Source organism: Stomoxys calcitrans, chromosome 3 (assembly GCF_963082655.1).
Source record: "Stomoxys calcitrans chromosome 3, idStoCalc2.1, whole genome shotgun sequence".
NCBI classification, from domain to species: domain Eukaryota; kingdom Metazoa; phylum Arthropoda; class Insecta; order Diptera; family Muscidae; genus Stomoxys; species Stomoxys calcitrans.
In genome coordinates, this window is record NC_081554.1 from 14,340,052 (window position 1) to 14,367,052 (window position 27,001).

The 27,001-nt window shown below is 34.0% G+C and overlaps 1 protein-coding gene across 5 annotated transcripts in view; it reads right to left on the bottom strand.

The window, feature by feature from the left end:
• Window positions 1-27,001, bottom strand: part of LOC106081112 (protein spire) — a 222,303-nt gene that overhangs the window by 82,739 nt on the left and 112,563 nt on the right. For all 5 annotated transcript variants that reach the window (XM_059366140.1, XM_059366142.1, XM_059366143.1 and 2 more), the window contains exons 4-7: window positions 18,696-18,819; window positions 17,801-17,910; window positions 6,198-6,315; window positions 1,705-1,781 (exon numbers count right to left, since the gene is read on the bottom strand). In XM_059366140.1, the coding sequence (XP_059222123.1) occupies window positions 1,705-1,781; window positions 6,198-6,315; window positions 17,801-17,910; window positions 18,696-18,819 (429 nt within the window). The remainder of the gene's footprint in view (window positions 1-1,704; window positions 1,782-6,197; window positions 6,316-17,800; window positions 17,911-18,695; window positions 18,820-27,001) is intronic.

Here is a 27,001-nt window from a genome sequence, read left to right on the forward strand (position 1 = left end):
CTTTCCATGATCTCGCTGATCGTCGACAGAAACCAGCCTCGGACCTGCAGTTCGACATCGTCCGCATAAGCGAAAATCCTCGTACCATTCCGGTATCTTTTATCAACGCATGAAGAGCACTACCTTCATCTTCCCTGGGTTGGTCCTCAACCCATTTCTGGTAGCCCATCGCGACAACCTCCTCAGTGAGGCTTCCATGATCTCGCTGAACGTCTAATGAAACCTGCCTCGGATCAGCAGCACGACGTCGTATGCGTAAGCGAAAATCCTCGTGCCATCACCACCGAGATCCATCAGGATTTCATTAATCATGAGGTTCCATAGAATCGGCGAGAACACCCTTCCTTGGGGCGTTCCTCAGGTCATCCGCCTTCAGACCACACTATCTCCTAGGTACGCTGCAATAATCCTGCCATAAAGCATATTATTGGTCCACTGGGAGAGTATGGGGTGAATCCCCGTGCGGCCCAGTGTGGCGACTATCGTTCCTTTCTCCATATAATTGAAGGGCCCCTCAGTATCCAAGAACGCCGCCAAAGTGTACTTGTTCTGTCGGAGAGACGTCTCTACCTCTTGCACCACCTCCTGAAGGGCCGTCTCCACTGAGCTGCCTTTGAGGCACGAGTGTTGTGCCCCACTGAAGTTTTCCGGCATCAGTCCCCCTCTCACCTTCAGGTCAATCAGTCTTTTCAGTGTTTTCAGCAAAAACGATGACCGACTAATAGACCTTAAGGGAAAATTTTATGAATTTTTGTCTCGAGGGGAAATTTTAGAAAAATTCTGTTTTAAAAAAATTTCAAAAAAAAATTGTGTTTATTAAAAATTTGGGGAAAAATCTTGCCCTTAATGGAAATTTCATGAAAATTTTGTCTTTAGGAAAAAATTTTGAAAAATTTTCTTTTGGTGAAATTTTAGCGAAAATTTGTTTTTGAAATTTCAGACAAATTTTTTCTTTAAAGAAAATTTCTGCCAATTTTGTTTTTCGTGTCCCTACACTTTTTTGCAGCTGTCATAAAAACCGTTATGACATACAGTTAATAAATTACAAATATGATATGCACGACAAATATCAATCATAATATTCATGTGAGTATGTATATGAGTGTTGGCCAAGACATCATATCACGTAATTTGGCAACAATTTGAAATAAGCCAAAACAAAAATGTTTTAAAGAAGCACGCAATCCGTAATACTCTATAAGGCCAATTCTTTGTAACAAAGAAAAAAAAACCAAAAAATCATGGCTTTAATAAATTGGATGGATTATGGACATTCCACACATTAGGTATTGACATGGAGTAAGACCACCAAGAGCCTAAGTAAATATGAAACGAAAAAAAGGAGTGCCATACAGTCTTTGGCCAATGAAAACCTTCCAAATGATAAGTAAAATAGGGACTTGGTAAAATTTTCACAGAAAATTTACAACAATGAGGACAGTTGGTTTGCTGACAATCCTCACTCTTCTTGCTCTCGTACATCATTTTGAAACCTTGTCGAAAAATGTATTTTTTTGGGGCCATCATTTGGTTAAAGTCTTGCCACCACTCTGATTTATGGATTACTTACAAGGTGACAAGCTAAGTAACAACTTTAATGCTTTTGTATAAATCGATCATTAATAATCATAAAGTCTTCGTCTTCTCTTGCTGTGTTTTTTGTTGTTGTTGTATTATGGTTGCTTGAGAGCACACTCTACTTACCCAATCGTTGAAGTCAAATTTGGCCAATTCCTGCTGTGAAGCTTGGGAATCGGCTTTCAAATGTAAATTATCAGCACCTGCATGAATGAAAGAAGGGGTGAAAAAGAGGAGAGGGTGGTGAATATAAGCGGTGTAAACATTAATAAATAGTGGTGAATAAATTAAATTAAGCTTAACCCTAAACAAATGATACACACACGCACATACACACACACACAAACAAGTTTTTGTTTTTCCGTTAACAATGATTTACTGATTTTGTATGAAATTCAACTTTAGCCGTCTTTAAAAGGCTTTCAATTAGCCATGCTTGAAAATTGTTTAGCAATAATTGGAAAATAGTGGGGAGTATCCAATTTAGTTGAAGTTTAGGACTCTTGGTTATTGTTTTGGGTGTTGTAATTTTTGAGTTTTTTTTTTTTGGAAATTAGGGAATTTTAACGATTTTAGAGACACTTTGTGATGATTATCCCATGCAGAGTTGGATTGTGTTATTCGTAGCAGTTACATTTTGTTCAAATGTTGTGTCATGGAATATTCAATGAACATTTGATTTTCACTTAAAATTTTTTCAAAATTAGATATTTGTGGACAATTTTCTTTAAATTTGGTTTTTGTGGAGAATTTTTACAAAGTTAGGCTTTTATGTTCCAGGCAGTGTGGATTACACCCTACCTGAGCCGCTTTTTGATAAAAAGTAATGTACCACTATTCCTGATAGAACCGATTGATAGACTTCTATTCGGATGTTTCCAAATTAGACGACCAGGTAGACTTTGGGGTGTACTCTAATGATCTGGAACTGGTCATATCGAAAATGTTACTCGACCACTGCAGTGTGTATCAAGCGGAGATCCTGGGTGCCAGGCCACAGATATATCCCAGGGAATTGTAAAGCGGACGAGGTGGCGAGACTAGGAACTACCCTACACATTCCAGGGATATTGGATTCTGTGGGTATGCCTCTAGTGACATGTAAGCTAAGTTTTCAGGACCAGACCCGCAAGACAACAAATGGTAGATGGTCACAAAGAGGGGGCTGTGAGCATTCCAAAACTATGTGACCTTATCTAGACTTGAAGAGGTCTACCGCTTTGCTGTCATTGGCTAGAACAGATGTCTGTCATGACCAGTTCACTGGAATTTTTGGGTATGCCTCTAGCGACATGTAAGCTAAGTTTTCAGGATCAGGCCCGAAGGACAACGATTGATAGATGATCACAAAGGGGCGGCTGTGAGCATTCCAAAACTATGTGGTCTGATCTAGACTAGAAGAGGTCTACCGATTTGCTGTCATTGGCTAGAACAGATGTCTGTCATGACAGGTCACTATCTAATCGGAAAACATGCTGACAGACTGAAAGTTACCAGCAACGACTTTTGCAGAAGCTGTGAGTGCATCGAAGAAGAAGAGACTATAAAACACCTTTTGTGTGTGTGTCTCGCAGTAGCAGTCAGAAGGAGTTCCACTTTAGTTCTTTGAGAACCTGTCCGATTTAGCGAATGTGAACATTCGCAAGTTGTTGGGCTTTTTAAAGTGATCTGGATGGTTCAACGGTAGAAACTAGAAGGCATCTTCCTTCTTTTGTTCCTGTGGTATCACAATTGACGATAAAGTCTAAGTGGGTCTGATGGCAGACCACTTAAACCTTACCTAACCCAACGTAGGCTTTTAGGGACAATTTTAGGAAAATAATTTTTTTGAGAATATTTAGATTTCCACGTAAAATTTTCTAAAAAATTTGATTTTCCTGGGAAATTTTCTCAAATTTTAATTTTTATAGAGAAATTTTAAAAAATAAGTCTTTTTCGGACAATTTTTGGAAAATCAAATTTTTTGGGGAATATTTTATGAAAATTTTGATTTGCATGTTAAATTTTCTAAAAAAAATTGATTTTCATGGAAAATTTTCTCAAATTTAGATTTTCAAGGAAAATGTTTTCCAAATTTGAATTAAGTGGAAAAATTTCTTAAAATTTGATTTTCATAGAGAATTTTGATAAAATAACATTTCTGGGAAAATTTATGAAAAACTTGAAGACTTTTACAAAGTTTGATCAAAATTTGACTTTTATAGAAAACTAGCTGAACACCGCCCACTCCGCTTTTTACAGAGAATTTTTACAAAATGATGTTTTTACGAACAATTTTAAGAAAATTAAGTTTTTCTGGGAGTATTTTATGAAAATTTTGATTTTCACGCAAAATTTTCTAAAAATTAGTTTTTTGCGGAATATATTCTTAAAATTTGATTTGAAATCCTCTCAAATTTTAATTTTTGTAGAGAATTTTTACAAAATTTTCATTTTTGTGGAAAGTTTGTAAAAATTAAGACTTCAATGGAAATTTTAGTGTATTTTTTTTATAGAGCATTTTGAAAAAACAAAAATTCAGGAAATATTTATGAAAATATGAATTTTCACGTAAAATTTTCCCTAAATTTGATTTTTGTCTATAATTTTCTCAAAATTTGATTGTTATGGAGAATTGAATTCGCTCGGAGGGTTTAGGTTTGGATGTTAGATGTACAACTCTCTAATAAGACTTCAGTTAAGCCCGATATGCTCATGATGTCCGACTTAGGGGTGTTTTGGGGAGTTGGGTGATGCCCCAAAAACTAAGCACTGCAAATATATCAGCATCGTGCTCTTCTCTCAAATAGACTTTATCTGAACCCCATATTGGCCTCAAAATTGCATATCAAATTCGTTTTCTAATCTCAAATACCTTTCATTTAAGCCCCTTATTGCAAGAGTCAGCAAATATGTCCCATTTAGGGGTTGTTACGGTGGTGGGACACGCCCTAGACAGTTGGTCCCAAATTTTGATATCAGATTTGTTGTCTACTTCTAAATACCTTACATTTCAGCCCCATATTTCCACAGTCGGCAAACATAACCGGTTTGATGGGGGATGGGGTGGTCACTCAGTGACTTGGCTCTGAAAATATATGTCAGATTCGTGTTGCACTCTAAAATACCTCTTATTTGGGTGATGTAATGGGAGTGCGGTGGCCCCATATTCACATTTCCCGAATATTGATATCAGATTGGTGTTGTGACCTTTCATTTGAGCCATGGTAGTACATTTTTCTTTTTTTGGGGGTGTTTTTGGGGACGGGCGGCCCCCAAACACTTGGCCTCACATTTGGATATCAGATTCGTATTCTACCCTCAAATATCTTTTATGTGAGCCCAATATTGCCATGGTCAGTAAATAAGTCCTGCTTGGGGGGTGTTTTGGGGAGGGGGTGTTTTGGGGAGGGGGTGTTTTGGGGAGGGTGTGTTTTGTGAATGGGGTGGTTTGGGGAGGGGTTGGACCTCCAGAAACTTGGTTCCACATTTGGATATTAATTTCATTTTCTACTCGCAAATAGCTTTCATTTGAGTCCCATATTGCCATGGTCGGTAAATATATAGCCCAAACTTAAATGGAAAAAGGCCTCAAAATTTGGGGAATTATTTCATATGAAATAAAGTCACAAATTGAAAATGAAAAAATGCAATTGAATAAAGATTTAGCGAACATTAGTCCCATAGTTTTGTTTTAAATATTTGTTAATGCCCAAAAAAAAAAGGTTTGGGGCTTTGTTTCATAACCAAATTTGGGGTGTTATTTCATGTGAAATTAAACCATCATTGAAATGAAGTAAAGCCCCAAAAAATGAAATAAAGACCCAATTATCTTTATTTTTGTTTCATGCATAAAAGTTTGGGGCCTTATTACATTTCGGATACTCTTCTTCCAATTGTGGTTAAAATTATTTATGAAATTAGACCCCAAATTGTTGTATGCATTTGTACCTCAAACTGTGATTAAGCATATTTTGGGGTCTATTGAAATGTTGCTGTTTGGGATGAAATTGCATTGTGAATATATACCCCAAATTCTAAATCACAATTTGAGCCCAATTTAATGTTGGGTTATTTTTCATAGTTAATAAGCACTTCAAATTTGGGGCCTTTTTGAATTTTCAATTAGGGGCGCAATTGTTTGGTCTGTCATGGAGCCGCCTCTGGTTTTTCTTCATATTTTTCTCAATGAGATAATGTTTGGTTGGATATGTTAGTAATGGCGGTATGAAATAAGGTCCCAATAAAATAAAGCCCAAAACATAAAATGAAATAAGGCCCCATACTTTTGTACATGAAACAAAAACAACGATAATTGGGGTTTTATTTGGTTTTTTTGGGAATTTATTTCATATTAAAAATTTGAGTTTTATTTCATTATGGAATAAAGCCCCATTTTTGGGCCCTAGTTCCATATTTCATTGCCAAATGTAAAACTTTTCAAGCTTGAAAATAAGTATCATCTAAATATTTATTTCAAGGATAGTTTAGACAAAATGTTATTCCTCATGTTATCGTCTTAAAAGAACTCCCCACTTTTACCAATTAGGTAAATGATCGTTTAATGATAGCAGTAATGGTAATGGTAGTTTATGATAAATTGATAGCAGAAGAAACCAAAAGCAACATAACATACATACCATTATTTAAAACTTGTTGTAAAAATATTCGCAATTCTAAGGTTTCGGTTACTAAAGCTCGACACACCGCTTTATAGTGCTCTTCAGGTACTGTAGGTTTTATGTGATTCTTGCAGGCCTGCAAAAGAGACAACAAGAGACAGACAGAAATATAAGAAAATGAGTTAAAAAAACAACAACAAAACAATAAAGAAAATGCATTCCACCAAACAATAAGCCGCAGACGACAATGGAGAAAGATATGACTGAAGATCATTCTTGCATAAAATCTACGTCTTTAACTGCACATCAGGTGTATCCAAAGAACCTAAACATTATAATGGAGGGTACGAGTGCTCAGTATATGTGACGAGTAGGAGGTAATGTAAATAGTTTACGGTAATTTAACACTTATTAAGTAATTTTATAAAATACCTCAGTCTGGGTGGGAAGCAGGTAGGCTATGGGGTGAAATACCAGGCTGTGATTGTTCACATTGAACATATTGTAGGAAATATAATTCTAAAGCGAACAAATGGTTGGAGGAGGTAGGGTAATGATCAACTATGCAAACCTTATATATCTCAGCTTCATCTTCAAAGAGTTAAAAAGGGTGATTTTTTTAAGAGTGAAAAAAATATTTAATTCAATAACCCGATATAGCTCCCATATTAACCGAATTCCCAATTTGACTTCATTAGCCTCTAGAGGGTGAAATTATTCGCCGATATGACTGAAATTTTGCACATGGTACTTTGTCAGACCTCTAAAATTCGTGCTTAGTATGATCCATGATCATTTCATAATCTCATATGCATCCCTTAAAAACTGATCTTCCGATTTGACTTCTTAAGCCTTTAGAGCGCTCAAATAAAATAAAAAATTACTCGTAGTGTTTTGCTACGACTTTCAATATCAGTGTTTAATATGATCCAAATCGAACAATAAACTGATATAGCTCTCACATGAACTGATCTCTCGATTTTATTTCTTGACCTTTTAAATGGCGCAATTATTATTCGATTTTTTCCTTCACACTCGGGTTTCAATCAAAATTACGATCACTATTAGTAAATCACCCTTTTGCAATTGCAATTGCTCTCATCTCATCAGCTATCCGAACCAACCAAGCATTTATCCCACCCATGTCTTGTTGTACAACAAGTCTCAATTGCATTGCAGCATTGTGTCGCTTTGAATGGATGATCCCTTGGATTGAATTGTTCAGTTTGTTTAGGAAGGTGATGACAATCATCAAGCGTATCATCATAGTACCACATAAACATACACCAACATACACATCTTATGGCAGGCGAAACCACAAATGGTCGCCTAGCATTAGAAAAATGTCAGCCACATTATAGAAATATCACTTAGGTGTGAAAATGAAAAATTTTTCTAACAGCTCTTGTCTTAGATTTTCCTAAATCGCACAGTGCTAAAGTATAGCAAACATGTTAACCAGCTCAATATCAATGCAAGGCAAAGCAAGGCAATACAGTGCAGTCCAATATTTCTGTCATGTTGGAAGGAAAAACTTTGAAGTGTAGTAAGCTACCCAACAGTTTATGAGCCTTTTTCAACCATAGAAGGAAATAACAAGAAATTGCTGACAAAATTTATAAGAATTTTGTTTTTAAGGTGCCCAATAAGTCAAATCGAAAGTTCGGTTCACATGGGAGTTGTAAAAAGTCGTAACAGAAATTTCAAATAAACTGGATAAGCCAGAGAAAAAAATACGAGTCGTATAGATTCCTTACCAGTCGAAACTCCAAGAAGGGTTATATGGAGAGAATCTTAAAATAAACCAATCTTGGCTCCGAAAGATTGGTAATTGAAAAGAAAAGGTATTGCTTCAGAAATAAAAAAAAAATATATATGATGGCATATACAAAAATCGATAAGTAATCGATAATTATCAATAACAGTCGAGTAGTCGAGAAGTAATCGATAACAATCAATAAAAAATCGATAAAAAGTTTATAGTTGCTATGTATCGATAGCCGATATAGGTTATTATTATCGTCGTATCGATAGCCGAAATAGGTTATTATAACTTCGGATTTTTAATGTAGCAAACTGTAGTTATCGATAAAAAAATCGAATTGCCGGTTTGTCGTACTCAGGAAATTGTTTTTTCGCCACTACTGTTAGAAAGATTTATCGCTATATATTAATATATATATATAAATATAGCATATACAAGCATTGATAAGTTATAAAAATAATTTATAATCAATAATACTGTATATATATCCGTTAAAAGTCGTGAATAAGATAGTAATCGCTATTTACCCATAATCGATATTTGCTATTTTTAATGTATTATTAATGTATTATAGGAATATTACATTTTTTCTATATAATAAACGATAGTTGTGGGCACGGTGTATAGCACGGATGATAGGTTCATTTATCTAAGAATTCGAAAAGTAAGCGATTAATATCGAATATACTTAATAAAAAAAATAATCGGTATGGATCGGTTATAATTTAATAGACAAAATGGTAGATGCTAATTGAAAAGAAACTTATTATACTCAGAAATTAACGTATACTTGTATACGATAGGAGATCAAGAAATCGATAATTTATAAAAAAATAATAATTAATCGACAATAGTGAATATATATCCGATAAAAATCGTGAATAAGATAATAATCGCTATGCACCCATAATCGATAATAGTTATTTTTAATATATTAAAGGAATATTTAATATTTTTTCCTATATAATAAACGATAGTTATCGGCACGGTGTATGGGACGGATGATAGATTCATTTATCTTAGTAATTGAAAAATAAGCGATAAGTATCGTATATACTTAATAAAAAATAAGAATCGGTATATATCAATATATCGGTTTTTACTTAACAGAAAAAGTGGTAGAAGCTAATTGAAAAAAATTTCATACTCAGACATTAACGTTTACTTGTATACGATAGCAGATATAGAAATCGATTAGTTATAAAAAATAATTAATTATCGATTAATGTACACATAATCGATATTTGTTATTTATAATGTATTATAGGAATATTTAATATTCTTTTCCTAAATAATAAACGATAGTTATCGGCACGGTGTATGGCACGGTTGATAGATTCGTTTATCTAAGTATTTGATAGATAATCGATAATTATCGAATACACTTAATAAAAAATAGTACTCGGTATGTAGTCGTTATATCATTAACGTCTTATAGGGATTTTAAACGATTTTTTGTGTATATAAAAGACAATAGTTATCGATAAGTGGATTTAATCGATGCAACATTGCCATACTGAGCCAATTTTTTTTCGGCGCTGGTGATAGGAAAAGTTTTTGATAGTCATTTAAAATAACCAATCATAATCGCTTTGTAATCAGTAGTAATCGACTATTAGTCGATAACTATCGATAAAAAATCGATAATAATCGGCATAAGGCAATAATATATATTTTTATAATTAATAACATTAGAATATTCGCTTACAATTTAAAAGATATTCGATAAAAATACTAATCCCTATGCATCGATAATCGATATTTGTTTCTACAACATCTCACAGGCCGTTTTAATTATTATTTTTTGAGTTTATCACAAGCGATAATTTTTGATAAATATTGTCGCATTGCCAATGCATTGCTGATAGAAAGTGTTTTCGATAGTAATCGCAGAATTAAATCGCAGAAATTAATAATCCATAGGCAGAACTTCTCAAGTTAGCAATAATTTTAACTGTCGCATTGCCTTACTAAGCAAATTGTTTTTCAGAACTGATGATAGGAAGAGTTTCGATAGCTATCAATTATAATCGACGGATAGTCAATAACATTGGATAAAAATGGCTATGCATCGATACTCAATAAATCGATAGATAATTTGCAAATACATAAAATTAACGCATTGTCCTTATCAGCATTGATGATACAAAGAGTTATCGATACATAAAACAAATAATGTATAAAATTGCAAATTTGCCCATGAAAATTGCATTAAGGAACGGGGGCAAACCTCTCACATATCAATGAATTCTGTTCGATTCAAGTTTAAGCTCAACATTAAGGGGTCTCCTTTTATAGCCGATTCCGAACGGCGGGCAGCAGGGCGATACCTCTTTGTGGAGAAGATTTAACATGGCTGCCAAGTCAAATGGGACAGTACCTCACAAATGTCGCCAGCATTGGGAGCGGATAACCACTGCTGACAATTTTTGATGTTCTCACCAAGATTTGAACCCAGGCGCTCAGTGTCATAGGTGAACACCCTAACCTGTGTGCTTCCGTGGCCAACAAACAAATAGTGTACTAGTCACTATGTATCTATAATCTACAATCGATATTACTACCATAATATTGTACCTCTTTGCAATGCTGAAAAATTGCTTTTTCGGTAGATGATAGGAAGATTTATCGATATTTATCGACAAGTATCACTAATAATCGATTGACACTCGAATACGTAATCGCTCATCAATAGTTTTTAATATTTTTTGCTTATATAATAAACGATGAAACGAACCTTAAGGATGCTACCAAGGCACAAGGGCGCCCCGGTAGCCGAGTTGGAAGCGTGCTTGAATTACCAGTGCAAGGGTCGTGGGCTCGATTCCCGCCAAAAGCCTTGGTCTGTCGCTACTGTGGTATCTTTGTAGATGGGATGCATTGCCAAAGTTACCGGTACTTTCTACCCTGCCGTAATCTATTGTAGAATAGAAAGGACGAACTGCTCTCTTTTGGCAAGAGGTGAGTAAGAACCCTAACGAAACCATAGCGGCCGGGATGGTAATTCCCCATAATGTTAATTGAAGAAGTCTTCCTGGTGACGATTCTAACGACGCGATTACCCTTTAGCAACCCAATTTCAGCAATACTTAACTTCTACATACATTTTCAAATATTTGGTCCCCAAATATTTTTTTGCGTTAAAAAGTCCGCATCACCATCAGAATGATGCATTGCTTGTGTGTTTGTTTTGCCCATCCAGGGCTTGCAGCTATGTAATTATTCAATCACAAGTGTAATTTTTCAATTTTGGCTTATTTGCTGATATTTGAGTAGCACAAATGGCAGACAAATATGAAAACAGAAAGAAAAACAAAACCCAAATACATCGCTAATGTTGGTTACCGTTCCACGTTCGAGCGTTGTCATCGATCCGTGCTAGTCTGTCGGCATTTGCCTATGGTACATCAACAGCAAATGATCCATAGCCAGCAGTCAGCAAGTAAGTCAGTCAACAGTGGTGACTGTAATGATTTACATTGGAGAGCAGCACCTACTGATCGCATTTGCAACAACGATTCATATTTGCTTAACATATTTACACTTCACAAATATGAGAAAAGTGAGCCTCTGAGGAGAGATATAAAGCTATACTTCCCTCTAAAGTGTCTGTCTGGCGTTGAGTAGGCTAAGACGTTTTGGGCGTATGACTTGTTTTTTGTTTTTCCTTTTCTTAACTAACCACATAGGGAAGTGAATTCGGATCCATTGCTGGCCACATTATGTACGTAATGCTAGACAAGACGTCAACTTTTGCTGTTAAGGCTAAGAACGTTGTCAGTGGAGCATTTTGCCATGACTTTGGGATTTGAATTTCTTCCGCTCGGATGTTTGATATTGATATGGTTATTGATTGATATTGGTAACAAGTTAAGGTATTATAAATTCACTGTCACTTGTTAGAAACGGAAATAAGTGAGGAAAATGGCAAAGCAATAAAACAAATGTTATGGTTATCGATGTATATCGATAAATAAAAAAAGGTGATTTATTGAGCAAGTTAAGTTAATAGTTAACGATAAATTAAAACAAATGACTGACAAGTATATTCAGATGGTTCAGAATGTTATATCGATGAGTTCATAAACAGAAAAGAAGTAGATGGAATTTGGAAAGAAATCAATGAACTTGTCATATGTTGGCACAGATACCAAAATCAATGCGTAAACGTAATAAAAATGTAATCGTAATAAAAATGTAATCGACATTTATGATAATTGACAAAGATCGCGAAGATATCGACAAAAATCGATATTTGTTAATTTTAACATCTACTAGAAGGTTTAAATATTTTTGCAGATGTAGAATTGATGTTTATCGATAAATAAATTGAAATACCGGGTATTGGAAGTATTATCGAAAAATAAAAAATTATGTATTATATTAAAATGATTGATGAGCTATCGATTACTAAGTGTGCAAAACATTCAATTTAATCGCTAAAAGCCGATAACTATTGATGAAAAGGGTAATAATCGGTATCCAATCGAATCGTCTGGGAATTTGAGTATTTTTCCATATCAAAGTTAAATATTTTTTATGCATGTAACAAATGAGGACTACCGATAAATAATTAAAACTGCCGCTTTAGTGAAAAATTAGGCCCCGATGATAAGAGGAATTTTCGATAGTTATCGATACATGAAATAAATGTGCAATAGTGGAATTAGATAGTAGATGCTAATAAAAAAGAGAGCTGACTGTATACAGAAAAAAAAAATCGGTTAGTAATCGATATTAATCGATAGAAAGCGTTAAGTAATCGGTAATTTATCAAATGGTAATAAAAAAAAGTAATAAAAATAATAAAAAAAAGAAAATGTATGACAGTCAAAAATCAAAAGAAAATATATATAACGACAAATTCAGAAATCATTCCATAATTGATAGGTGGTTAATAATAATTGATAAATTGCACAACTAATCGCAATGTAATCGATGACAATATAAATTTGTTAATAATATCTAGCAGCCATAGATTCAATTTTGCACATATTAAATCGTAATCGTTACATATCTATGTAGCTAATAATTATCGATAATTTCCGCCACTAAACGCTAAGTAATCGATAACAAACATTTTTTTTTTGTCTAATGGGGATGTAATAAATTTTGCGCAAATAGAATCGATAGCTGTCGATGAATATATTGAATTGTTGTTTTACTAAGCAAATGTACTTGTCGCATTCAAAATTAAAAAAAAAATAAAAAAAAACAATAATAATCAATAAACTATCAAGTTATAATTAACAAGTTATCGATAATTATCGAAAAATTCGTAATAATCACTAGGTAATAGATAGTAATATTGGGTTGCCCAAAAAGTAATTGCGGATTTTTTAGAAGAAAGTAAATGCATTTTTAATAAAACTTAGAATGAACTTTAATCATATACTTTTTTTACACTTTTTTTCTAAAGCAAGCTAAAAGTAACAGCTGATAACTGACAGAAGAAAGAATGCAATTACAAAGTCACAAGCTGTGAAAAAATTTGTCAACGCCGACTATATGAAAAATCCGCAATTACTTTTTGGGCAACCCAATAGATGAAAGCCACAGTAGCGGTCAGCGTGTCCGCTTATGAGGCTGAATGTCTGGGTTTCAATTCTTTCGAGAACATCAGAAAAAAGTTTCAGCATTAGGAGAGGATAGCTACCTCTCCTAATGCTGGCGACATTTGTGAGGTTCTGTATTATTTGGTTGTTGTTGTTGTTGTAGCCACATTTGCATGTGGAGGTTACGATCCTCGCCAAGCTCATATAGGTGAGCAAGATCGTTACGGTCTATGCGAACGATTGCTGCCGGAACATGACGGCCATTGGTTATTTAAAGGCGCCAATATCTCGCCTTGTCGTATGGAGCATCATAGGCACTCAGTAGTTAAGTAAAAGCCGGTGCCACTAGGCCCTTCACTCAATACGGCTGAGACTCTCGATTCGATACCGCTGATTGTTTGCGACTGCAGTTGTAGCTACTCCGTATGGAGCATTCCACTATCCGCAACCAGTGGACGAGCCCGAAAGCTCCCAGCTAAGCTTCTCGTGATAACGAAGAACACCACACAGATTGGAGCTCAAAGTTCCAGCCTGTGTTGTGCTCACAGTCAGCCCGTGTCGAGTACCATTTGGTACGGCAGCCATGTAAAAACTTATCCACAAAGAGGTTTCGTACTGGAGGACGCCGTTTGGACTCTTCTATATAAAGGAGGCCCCTTATCATTGAGCTTAAACTTGGAAGTTTGCCAAAGTTTTTTAATGAAATGTTCATGGACAAATTTGCATTTGCAATAGATAACAATCGATGTTTGATATTATTGACGACTGATAGGGAGTTTTAAATCACCTTGCGCTTATAAAATCGTAGGAAATCTTAATTGTCACTAAACCGAACACTGATAAAAGTAAAGGGTGATTTTTTTGAGGTTAGGATTTTCATGCATTAGTATTTGACAGATCACGTGGGATTTCAGACATGGTGTCAAAGAGAAAGATGCTCAGTATGCTTTGACATTTCATCATGAATAGACTTACTAACGAGCAACGCTTGCAAATCATTGAATTTTATTACCAAAATCAGTGTTCGGTTCGAAATGTGTTCAAATTTTGACAAATTTTGTTCAGCGATGAGGCTCATTTCTGGTTGAATGGCTACGTAAATAAGCAAAATTGCCGCATTTGGAGTGAAGAGCAAACAGAAGCCGTTCAAGAACTGCCCATGCATCCCGAAAAATGCACTGTTTGGTGTGGTTTGTACGCTGGTGGAATCATTGGACCGTATTTTTTCAAAGATGCTGTTGGACGCAACGTTACGGTGAATGAACACATTTCGAACCGAACACTGATTTTGGTAATAAAATTCAATGATTTGCAAGCGTTGCTCGTTAGTAAGTCTATTCATGATGAAATGTCAAAGCATACTGAGCATCTTTCTCTTTGACACCATGTCTGAAATCCCACGTGATCTGTCAAATACTAATGCATGAAAATCCTAACCTCAAAAAAATCACCCTTTACAAATTATCCATGGGTATAAAGAAGTCGACAAAAATAAATAGATTTTCGATAAAAATCAATAATTTATTGATAACAGTCCATAAGTTATCGAAAATTCGATAATTATTCGATAACTTATCGATAATATTGGATAAGTATTCGATAACTTATCGAGTATTATCGATATATTCATAAGTCATCCAAAAATTGTTATAATTATCGATAAAAAAAACAATAATGTATCCACAAAAAACAATAATGTATCGAAAAAAGTATGAGATATCCATATTAATCAGTAAGTTATCGATTATAATCGATAATGTTACGATAACAATCGTTAAGCAATAGATAAAAATCGATAAGCTATCGTAACAATCCATAATCCAAAATTCGATAATACTTTGCTAACTTATCGATAATACTCGGTAATAATTCGTTAACTTATCGATTATACTCCATAAGTTATGGATTTATCCAAAAATTTCTTAAATTATCGATAAAAAAATAATAATGTATCCCCAAAAAAATAATAATCGATACATTATTATCGATTATATATCCATATTAATCAGTAAATTGTCGATAATAATCTAACGATAATAATCTAACGATAACAATCGTTAAGCTACAGATAAAAATCGATTTGCTACCTCTGCAATCGATTAACTATCGGTAACAATTTATAATGATCATACTCAACATGGTATCGGTAACCAATCAATAGGTTACCGATAATAATCGCTATTTGTCTCATAGGAACTTTTAATACTCTTGAGTTTAAAACTGCTCTTAAGTTCCGGGCCAAACATAGAAATTATTTTAACAGCTTAAATTCCTGCCATTAATTGCAGTCATTCATTCATTAGCATCCACAAATTTCTTTTTTCTAGGTATTACTATTTTGCAAAAAAAAGCATGACATTCAAATACTCATAGAGAAAAAATTGCATACATTCGATGAAGTGTAAGTGAGTGCTCGTGTCATTTATATTAACACTTTGAACAATAACACATTCGTACTTAAATGTCAATCATTCATGAAATTGTAGTTGCAAATTACAGCAGATGCACTGAGAGAAGAAATGACAAAATTTTCTAGGGAAATAAAATTTTGAAAAAATATTTCTATGAAAATATAATTAAAAAAAAAATAAATATATAAAAATAAAATTAAAAAAAAAATATTCTATGAAAATATATTTTATAAAAATTCTATTAAAAATTTATTTTCAAAAATTTTCTACAAATATATTTTTTTTAGAAATAAAATTTATTAAAATATTTATAAACTTTTTACAAAATCGTAGTTAATTTAAATGTAAAATTTTAAATTATTATAAAAGTAAACAAAATTACATAAAAAAAATTTTGATAATTTTTTTTAACAAAATTAACATTTTGACCAAATTTTCTAAATTTATTATAAAAATAGTCTTTCTTTTAGAAATAAAATTTCAGCAGATTTTAAATATTGACAATTTTTTCTAGAAAAATTAGGACATTAGTTTTTATATAAGTAAAATATTGACAAAGTTCTCAAAAATTTTTTAATTGAAAATTATGCTAATTTTTTTAAGAAACAAAAATTATAAACTGTTTAACAGTTTACATAGCTTTGGAACGTAAGACAGCTTCTCCAATATTGGTATTGCTATGTATTTGTCAATAAAAATAAGATTTTTACATATTTGTTTATTGATAACAAAATGTATAACAGTTTTCATAACTGTTATAACGTATAAGGGTTCTTCCAGTATAGTAATTTTTTACTAAAATTTAACTTTGGACATTTGTAATGAAAGTGAAATATTGGCAAAATTCTCAAAATTTTTTTTTTATAGAAAATTTTTTTATTTTTTTTATAATAAAAAAAGTTTCAATATATTTTTCTTAAATTTTTAATAAACTGTATAACAGTTTACATAACCGTTATAACAGTTTACATAACTGTTATAACAGTTCACATAACTGTTATAACAGTTTACATAAGTGTTATAACAGTTATGTAAACTGTTATTACAGTTTACATAACTGCTATAACAGTTTACTTAACTGTTATAACAGTTTACATAACTGTTTTAACAGTTTACATAACTGTTATAACGTAAAATATTTTTCCCATAGTGGTATGACTATGTATTTTTACAATAAAAATAAAATATTCATATAATTTTTTATTGGTAATAAGATGTACAACAGTTTACATAACTGTTATAACGAATCTCAGTTCTTCCAATATTGTAATTTTTTAGTAAAATTGAAATTTTGACAAAATTATTAATTTTTAATAAAATGTATAACAACTAAAACAACTGTTATAACGTATAACAGTTTTTGTAATAAGTATACATTTTTGAAAAAATTTTCCAACGATATGTATAACAGTTATTTTAAATACTTTTTGACAAAAACTTCAAATGCTAAAAAAATTATAACAGTTAAGACAACTGTTATACCATTCAACAGTTTCCGTAATTGTAGTTGATTTATTTAGTTTTTTAATTTATTATATTTGACAAAATTTAAAATTGTTCATAGAACGTATAACAGTTTCAAAAACTGTTATAACGTGTAACAGCTTTCCAAATATTGTCTTTAGTTTAATATTTTATTTATCTACGATATCAATTTTCATAGGCATTTGAATTTCATTATTCGGTATTACCTCTATTACATCATTATCCTATTTTTTATATTAAATATCTCAATATCTCTCAGTGTCCATTTTCAATGCTATAGAATTATCATAACTGTATACTACTTCTATCACAACATTCATCTGTTTTTTTTTTCTTTATCGCTAACTGCATCTTAATCCCAGTTTACAGCTATAAATGATATGATTGATCTTTTGCTACACTTACCTCTAAGACAAAATCGAATTCTTTGGTTTCATCGTGGTCATCATCCCAACGTTTATATCCCTCGTCAATGCCTTCATCGATGCAGTCATCAATGCACTCATCGTCGGTTTCTGTAAAACAATAAACAATGTAAAGTGATAATTTAGATCAGGTATACAGTTCATTTTTGATGTATGATTGAAGATGTCATTGTCATCACCACCCACATTGACATCCAGTCACTTTGGGCTTTTTCTAGAATTTTGCGGCATTTCAATTAGACCACTAAATTAGAGAGCCAGAGTCAAATGATGGCACATGGGCGACACCATTATTGAATTGAATAAGACTTAATTGAAATCTAGGTAAACAAAATGCGCAATTTCATATTAAATGATTGTTGATGCTCAAAACTGTAGTTAGAGTGATGGGTTAATTAAGAAAATTAAATAAACTGTAATTGGAAAATATTAAGTAATATGTGTTGTATTTTTGAATAGAAACGAAGAAAGAGTAACTTGAAGTATTTTTTGATTTAAATGATCAAGAATGTATATTTTAAGAGTAAACAATTCAAGTATTTTGCCGAAAAATAATGAAAAATTTTTAAAACTGTTATACTGTTCCTGCAACCATGAGAATTCTTTGATCCCGATCAACATTAACATTTTACACAACCAAGAAAATTTACCTAGAAACTAAAACCAATGCATTTCCATCCTCAGCCACAGTACAACATACGAAATAGGTATTACTCCGAAGCAAAATCATATTCTCACGTTTCCAACTTCTTTTTCAAATGTCTAATGAATCACTAATAATTTAAATGGTTTTTCTTCCATTATCATCATTCCATTTATGTCATTTTGGGGCCTTGAATAAATTGCATTTATCATACATATGTGTATATACATACCATCATCATCCACTGTCATATGGGTAATAAGTTCCTCCAACTCTTGGGACATTTGACATTGCTCATCTTCGTGTAAATTGTAGTCCAATGCATTATAAACGACAACTGCAATCTTGCGAAGAACCTGCAAAACATAAAGAAAGCAAAAAAACGTTTAATGCATAAGAAACGTGCAGAAAATATTAAAAACCTACACAATATGATAATAACATTCATAAGTTGCATAACCAACAAGTATTATGGTCTTGAGAATGACAAGAAGAAACGTAGTGAATAACTAGAATGAAGTTGCATTTGGAATGGCATTTAATAAAATTACTTTACATAGGTCTTTATGATAGACTGGATGGCAATTGTTTTTAAAGTTTTCTTGTAACAGAGAAATTTAAGTTGGAAAGATGACAAATGTTAATACTCCGCCGGAAATTTCTAAAGAAATTTGTCAGGCATTGAAAAGGCAAATATGTCTTCACAGAGCTATTGCAAGTTTCGAGAGAATAGATATTCTAAGGGAGCTTAGAACTTTGCAACTACTATAAGTAAGAAATTTCCTTTAGTAGTTGCAAATTTTTCTTTCTTAATCAACATGTACAATAATTCGAAAGCAGTTTAAGGGATGAGAAATACAAAGAATGGATTTTAATAAGCAATGCTTTGGAAAAGTCCAGGCAAATCCCTAATTTTCAGTCATCTCAACTATAAACGCTGACCTCCTCTTAGGGTAACCTGAGAAAGCTGGCTGCAACACACGTAAGAGGAAGTGAAATAAGATGCCCGCCGAAATGCTCTGCATTAAATAGTGAATTAGAGAATAGTTACAACACGTATATAAGCTAAGGGTAGTTTTAGTGCTGTTTCCTTTAAGAAAAACAAGTTTTACTACTCAGTCCCTAGGGATACGGCGGGTCTAGTATTCATTCCCTTAAAAAAGGGTAGTTTTAGAACACTTTCCTTTGGGAGAGGTTATTTGCAGTACTCTTTCCTTTGGGAAAGAATTGCTTTGGTAAGCTTTCCTAAGGGAAATGTGGTTCTGGCACTCTTTCCTTTGGGAAATGGTAGTTTTCGTACTCTTTCTCTTGGGAAAGGGAAGTTTTGGTACTCTTTTTCTTGGTAAAGGGTATTTTTGGTACTCTTTCTTTTGGGAAAGGGTAGTTTTAGTACTCTTTCCCTTGGTAAAGAATCGTTTTGGTACGCTTTCCTAAGGGAAAGGGTAGTTCTGGCACTATTTCCTTTGGGAAAGGGTAGTTTTAGTATTCCTTCCCTTGGGAAGGGGTAGTTTTGGTACTCTTTCGCTTGGGAAAGGGTAGTTTTGGTACTCTTTCGCTTGGGAAAGGGTAGTTTTAGAACACTTTTCTTTGGGAAAGAATCGTTTTGGTACGCTTTCCTAAGGGAAAGGGTAGTACTGGCACTCTTTTTTTTGGGAAATGGTAGTTTTCGTACTCTTTCTCTTGGGAAAAGGAAGTTTTGGTACTTTTACTCTTGGTAAAGGTTATTTTCCCTATAAAAGTGTAGTATTACTACTCTTTCCCGTGGACAAGTGAAGTTTTACTACTCTTCCATTTGGGAAAGTTTAGTTTTAGTTCTCTTACCTTTGGGAAAGGCTAGATTTAGTACTCTTTCCTTTGGTAAAAGGTAGATTTAGTACTCTCTTGGGGAAGGTAGTTTAGTACTCTCTTGGGAAAGGGTAGTTTTGGTAGTTTTTCACAAAAGAAATGGTAGTTTTAGTTCTTTTCCTTAGGAGAAAGGGTAGTTTTAGTACTTTTTTCAAAATGAAAGGATAATTTTAGTACTCATTCCCCAGGGAAAAAGTTGTTTTAGAATTCTTTCCCCAGAGATAGAGTTGTTTTAGTTCTCTTTCCCCAGGAAAAGTGTTGTTTTAGTATTCTTTCCTCAGGGAAAGAGTTGTTTTAGTACTCTTTCCCCAGCGAAAGAGTTGTTTTAGTACTCTTTCCCCAGGGAAAGAGTTGTTTTAGTGCCCTTTTTTCCTCAGGGAAATGGTTCTATCAGTACTCTATCCCCAGGGAAAATCTAGTTTAAGTACTTTTTCTCCAGTTTGAGTATTCTTTCCCTCAGTCTTAGTACTCTTTCCCCAGATTTAGTACTCTTTCCCCAGTATTAGTACTCTTCCACTACAGGAAGATGTAGTTTTAGTACTGTTTTCGTGGAAAAGAGGAGTTTTAGAATTCATTTCCTTAAGAAAGAAAGTTTTAGTACTATTTCCTATGGAGGAGATAAATTTAAGATCTATTTCGCTTGTGAAAACAATGTGTCAGCACTAATTCCTTTGGAAGAACACAGTTTTAGTACTAATTTTCCTGGGAAAAGGTAGTTTTAGCACTCTTCTGTTAGAGAAAGAATAGTAGTTTTAGCACTATTTCGCTCAGGAAAAGTACCCTTTCCCATAGAAAAAAGAAGTTTTAGTACTCTTTCCCATAGAAAGGAAATGTTTTAATATTCTTTTCCCTGGGAAAGGTTAGTTTTAGTACTCTTTCCCCTGGGAAAGGGTAGTTTTACTACTCTTACCCTTGGAAAATGGAAGTTTTACTTCTCATTTCCATGGGAACAGTAGTTTAACTATTGTTTCCCTTGAGAAAGGGTAGTTTTTCTACTTTTCCCTTGGGAAAGGGTAGTTTTACCACTCTTTCCCTTGGGAAAGGGTAGTTTTACCACTCTTTCCCTCGGGAAAGGCCAGTTTTACTACTATTTCCCTTGGGAAAGGATAATTTTAATACTCTTTCCTTTGGAAAAGGGCAGATTTTCTACTCCTTCCCTTGGAAAAGGGTAGTTTTACTACTCTTTCCCTTAGGAAAATGTGATTTCCTACTCTTTCTCTTGGGAAAGCGTATTTTTACTAATCTTTCCCTTGGAAAAGGGTAGCTTTACTACTCTGTCCCTTGGGAAAGGGTAGTTTTACTACTATCTCCCTCTGGAAGGGGTAGTTTTACTACTCTTTCCCTCTGGAAAGGGTAATTTTGATACTTCTTCCCTTCGGAAAGGGTAGTTTTTCTACTCTTTCCCTTGGGAAAGGGTAGTTTTACCACTCTTTCCCTTGGAAAAGGGCAGTTTTACTACTCTTTCCCTTCGGAAAGGGTAGTTTTACTATACTTTCCCTTAGGAAAAGGTGGTTTTACTTTTCTTTCCCTTGGGAAAGGCTCGTTTTCCTACTCTTTCCCTTGGGAAAGCGTAGTTTTACTAATCATTCCCTTGGGAAAGGGTAGTTTTACTACTCTCTCCCTTAGGAAAGGGTAGTTTTACTGCTCTCTCCCTTGGGAAAGGGTAGTTTTACTACTCTTTCCCTCTGGAAAGGGTAATTTTAATACTCTTTCCCTTGGGAAAGGTAATTTTTCCTACTTTTTCTCTTAAGAAAGCGTAGTTTTACTAATCTTTCCCTTGGGAAAGGGTAGCTTTACTGCTCTCTCCCTTGGGAAAGGGTAGTTTTACTACTCCTTCCCTCTGGAAGGGGTAGTTTTACTACTCTTTCCCTCTGGAAAGGGTAGTTTTACTACACTTTCCCTCTGGAAAGGGTAGTTTTAATACTTCTTCCCTTCGGAAAGGGTGGTTTTTCTACTCTTTCCCTTGGGAAAGGGTAGTTTTACCACTCTTTCCCTTCGGAAAGGGTAGTTTTACTATACTTTCCCTTTGGAAAGGGTAGTTTAACTATACTTTCCCTTAGGAAAAGGTGGTTTTACTATTCTTTCCCTTGGGAAAGGCTCGTTTTCCTACTCTTCCCCCTGGGAAAGGGTAGTTTTACTAATCATTCCCTTGGGAAAGGGTAGTTTTACTACTCTCTTCCTTGGGAAAGGGTAGTTTTACTGCTCTCTCCCTTGGGAAAGGGTAGTTTTACTGCTCTCTCCCTTGGGAAAGGGTAGTTTTACTACTCTTTCCCTCTGGAAAGGGTATTCTTACTGCTCTTTCTCTCTGGAAAGGGTAGTTTTACTACTCTTTCCCTCTGGAAAGGGTAGTTTCAATACTTCTTCCCTTCGGAAAGGGTAGTTTTTCTACTCTTTCCCTTGGGAAAGGGTAGTTTTATCACTCTTTCCCTTGGAAAGGGTAGTTTTACTTTACTTTCCCTTGGGAAATGGTGGTTTTGCTATTCTTTCCCTTGGGAAAGGCTTCTTTTCCTACTCTTTCCCTTGGGAAAGGGCAATTTTACGGCTCATTCCCTTGGGAAAGGATAGTTTTACTGCTCTTTCCCTTGGGAAAGGATAGGTTTACTGCTCTTTTCCTTGGGAAAGGGTAGTTTTACCAATCTTTCCCCTAATAAAGGGTAGTTTTGATACTCTTCCCCTTGTGAAAGGGTAGTTTTGGTACTCTTTCCCTTGGGAGGCTGTAGTTTTACTACTCTTACCCTTGGAAAAGGGAAATTTTACTTCTCATTCTCTCATAGTTTTACTACTCTTTCCCTTGAGAAAGGGTAGTTTTAATTCTCCTTCCCAAGGAAAAGGGTAGTTTTACTACTCCTTACCATAGGAAAGGGTAGTTTTACCACTCTTTCCCTTCGGAAAGGGTAATTTTACTATGCTTTCCCTGGGGAAATGGTAGTTTTACTACACTTTTCCTTGGGAAAGGGCAGTTTTACTCTAATCTTTTCCTTGAGAAAGGGTAGTTTTACTACTATAGTTGTAATAATTTTTCCTTCGGAAAGGGTAGTTTTACTACTCTCTCCCTTGGTAAAGGGTAGTTTTACTACCCTTTCCTGTGGTAGAAGGTAGTTGTGCTACTCTTTCCCTTGGGAAATGGTAGTTTTACTACTCTTTCCCTTGGGAAAGGAACTCTTTTCTTTGGAAAGTTGGTGCTCTTTTCTTTGGAAAGTTGTTGCTGCATAGGGGTTTTTTATGTACGCCACTGTCTTCTACGTTTATCTAGTTTTATCACCTCCTCCTTTTACATTTTTTATTTTTTCACCTGATTCACATCTAAAGCCTATTGTCTTTCGTTAATATTTCACTTCTTTTGCTAATCAATTTCTATTCCTCTTCAACTTGTTTATATTTATGATTTTCTTAGCTGACAGTTATAACCCTTCTGAAGAACTTTCCCCATTAATTCTTCATCGTCAATTTGCCTACAACCTCTTACGACTTGACTGCTTATAATTACTGCCAACTAATCATTATAGACAATATGAAAATTAGTCATTTGCTAAATGTATGAACTTAGGCAATGGGCACATCTGAAAACAGGAAGCACTCGTGATGGTCATCAATGAATTCTTAAAAAAACCCCCCTAATTTGAGTTACTTAGAAAATACAAAAAAAAAATTATATACGTTTCATGGTATAACAAAGAAAAAATTATTTGCTAACCACGGGAAAAATCTCACCCTCTTGAGAACAATACATTGGTTAGGCAGTGGACCAACTTGTGTTTGTTGGTTGGCATGGGGGAAATGCCTGCGCTACTCTCACTGAGGAAAGCTGCAGCGAATGTCGTACTGTATAAATGATGAATGGGAGTATGGCATGTTCTAAATCCATTATTCACTAGGTATCTCAAAAAGCATCTCCCTTCCCTTCCACTTGAAGTAGAAATGCCCTTCCCTATAATAGCTGAGAATGTGCAGGGACTTAATATCACTCAACTGATAGACAGACAATACCTGAATTCATTATGGTTATTGTTATGGAGCTTTCCAGAGAACTTCCTTTCTGTATGCATTTCGCCGCTGGTGGCTGACTATGGTGGTGATGATGGTGTAATGACAATGGTTATGATGATAATGATGGAGTGCTGCAGATATTAAATTTAAAATTCCAATAAAATAGTTCACAAACAACAATAACAACAGTAGCAGACAAAGGAAATCAACTAACCCAAGTTTTATTGGATCAACTTCTGTGGCATTGATGTTGTTTGCTTGGGTTGGTCATCTAATAAATTATTCCTTGGAATTGTATGAATGTGTCTATATGGAGTCATTGTTGAAACAAGTTCCTAATTCTTTGAATTAAGAAACTTAGCACATTGCCACTTCTAATGGGCAACAACAAGGGCTAGACTGATTTAAATGGCATTGGTTGGAGATGGATTTATATATGGATGGGGAATAAAGAAATTCCCAGAAAATGACACATTGTTCGTATTTATAGCCACACATTGATAATGGCTATTAAATTGGCGATGTTATATTCTAAATAGTTGGGGAAGTTGTTTAAAGTATTTTTTTTTTTTTTTGAAGAAAAAAAAAACTAATTTTGTGATTTTGGTTTTCATGATTTCTGAGGAAGGAGTAGCCGTTGAATATTCCTAACAAATTTAAGAAGACAATTGCTATATATAATCATCTAATATTGCGAAAATTTGTCTACATTTTCTATATTGGATGTCACAGTAGCGCACCTGCTATGACGCTGTACGCCTGGGTTCGAATCCGGCGAGACCGTCATAAAAAAATTTTCAGCGGTGGTTAGTTGGTCAAATTCTTGCTGCTGTTTATTTTATATATTTTATAATTAATCCTTTAGTTACTAAATGATGGGATAATTTATTAAATTAGTTAATGAGCTTGAATTAAGCATATGTTTTGAAAACTATGCTGGCCGCATATGTGAGGTACTATAACATACAGTATGGCGGCCATGTAAAAACTTCTCCACAATGAGGTGTTGTACTGCGGCACGCCGTTCGGAGTCGGCTATAAAAAGGAGACCCCTTATCATTGGGAGTCCAAGCGTGATGTGATTGCGTTATAATTGGCTGGGAAATCACAACCAGCTTTCGTTGGCGAACTCAAACACCTTAAAGTAAACAAAATGTTTGTGTATCACACCATAAGTCGTTATAATAGCACTGCTATTATAATGGCCAAACGCATCCGCAGATCGGTTTATTTGGGGTCTATATATAATTATGAACCCATCTGGTTGAGATTTGGCGTGAGTGTTGAAGGAAATAGGTGTACCAAATTTTAGAAAAATCGGACGGAAGATGAGTCTCCTAGGATCGGTTTATATGAGGACTATATCAGTTTATATACCGATTCGAATCATACTCGGTACAGATGTTTGAAGTCAGAACAGAAGTCCTTGTACCAAATTTCAGCCAAATCGGATGAAAATTGTTGCTCCTATGTGTTCAAGAAGTCCAAACCGGGGATCGGTTTATATGGGGCTGTATCTACTTACAGACGGATTCGGATCATACTTGCTACAGTTATTGGCAGTCAAAATTTAAGTCCTTGTGCCCAAATTTCCGCCAAATCGGATGAACTGGGGATCGGTTTGTATGGAGGCTAAATCAGTTTTTAGACCGATTTCAACTATACTAGGTACAGTTGTTGGCAGTCAGATTGTTAGTCCTTGTGCCGAATTTCAACTAAATCGGATGAAAATTGTGGCTCCTAGAAGATCAAGAAGTCAAAACTGGGGATCAGTCCTTGTGCCTAGCCAAATCCAGGGATCGGTTTATATGGGGGCTATATCAGTTCATATACCGATATAAATCATACTTGCATGGATGTTGGGAGCCAGCTAAATCTTTTGAAATTTGAGGTTTTTAGGGGCTCAGAAGCCAAATCGGGGAATTGACTTATAAGGAGCTAAATCAGTTTATATATCATACTTGGCACAGATGTTGGAAGCCAAACCAGAAGTCGTTGTGTAAAATTTCAGCCAAATCAGATGAAGCCTCAAAATTGTGGATAGGTTCATATATGGGGCTACATCAGGTTTTAAACCGATTCCAGTCATACTTGGCGCAGAAGTTGGAAGTTATAACAGAAGTCCTTGTGCCCAATTTCAGACAAATCAATCGAAAATTAAGGCTTCTAGCGGTTCATGACCGCTAAAAAATGTTTTCTATAAAAAATTTGGTACCGAAAATTTTTTCTATAAAAAATTTGGTACCGAAAATTTTTTCTATAAAAAATTTGGTACCGAAAATTTTTTCTATAAAAAATTTGGTACCCAAAATTTTTTCTATAAAAAATTTGGTACCGAAAATTTTTTCTATAAAAAATTTGGTACCGAAAATTTTTTCTATAAAAAATTTGGTACCCAAAATTTTTTTTTATAAAAAGTTTGGTACCGAAAATTGTTTCTATAAAAAATTTGGTACCCAAAATTTTTTCTATAAAAAGTTTGGTACCGAAAATTGTTTCTATAAAAAATATGTTACCGAAAATTTTTTCTAAAAAAAATTTGTTACCAAAAAATTTTTTCTATAAAAAATTGGTACTGAAAATGTTTTCTTTAAAAAATTGGTACCAAAAATTTTTTTATAAAAGATTGGTACCAAAATTTTTTTTATAAAAAATTTGGTATCGATTTTTTTTATAAAAATTTTGTACCAAAAATGTTTTCTTTTT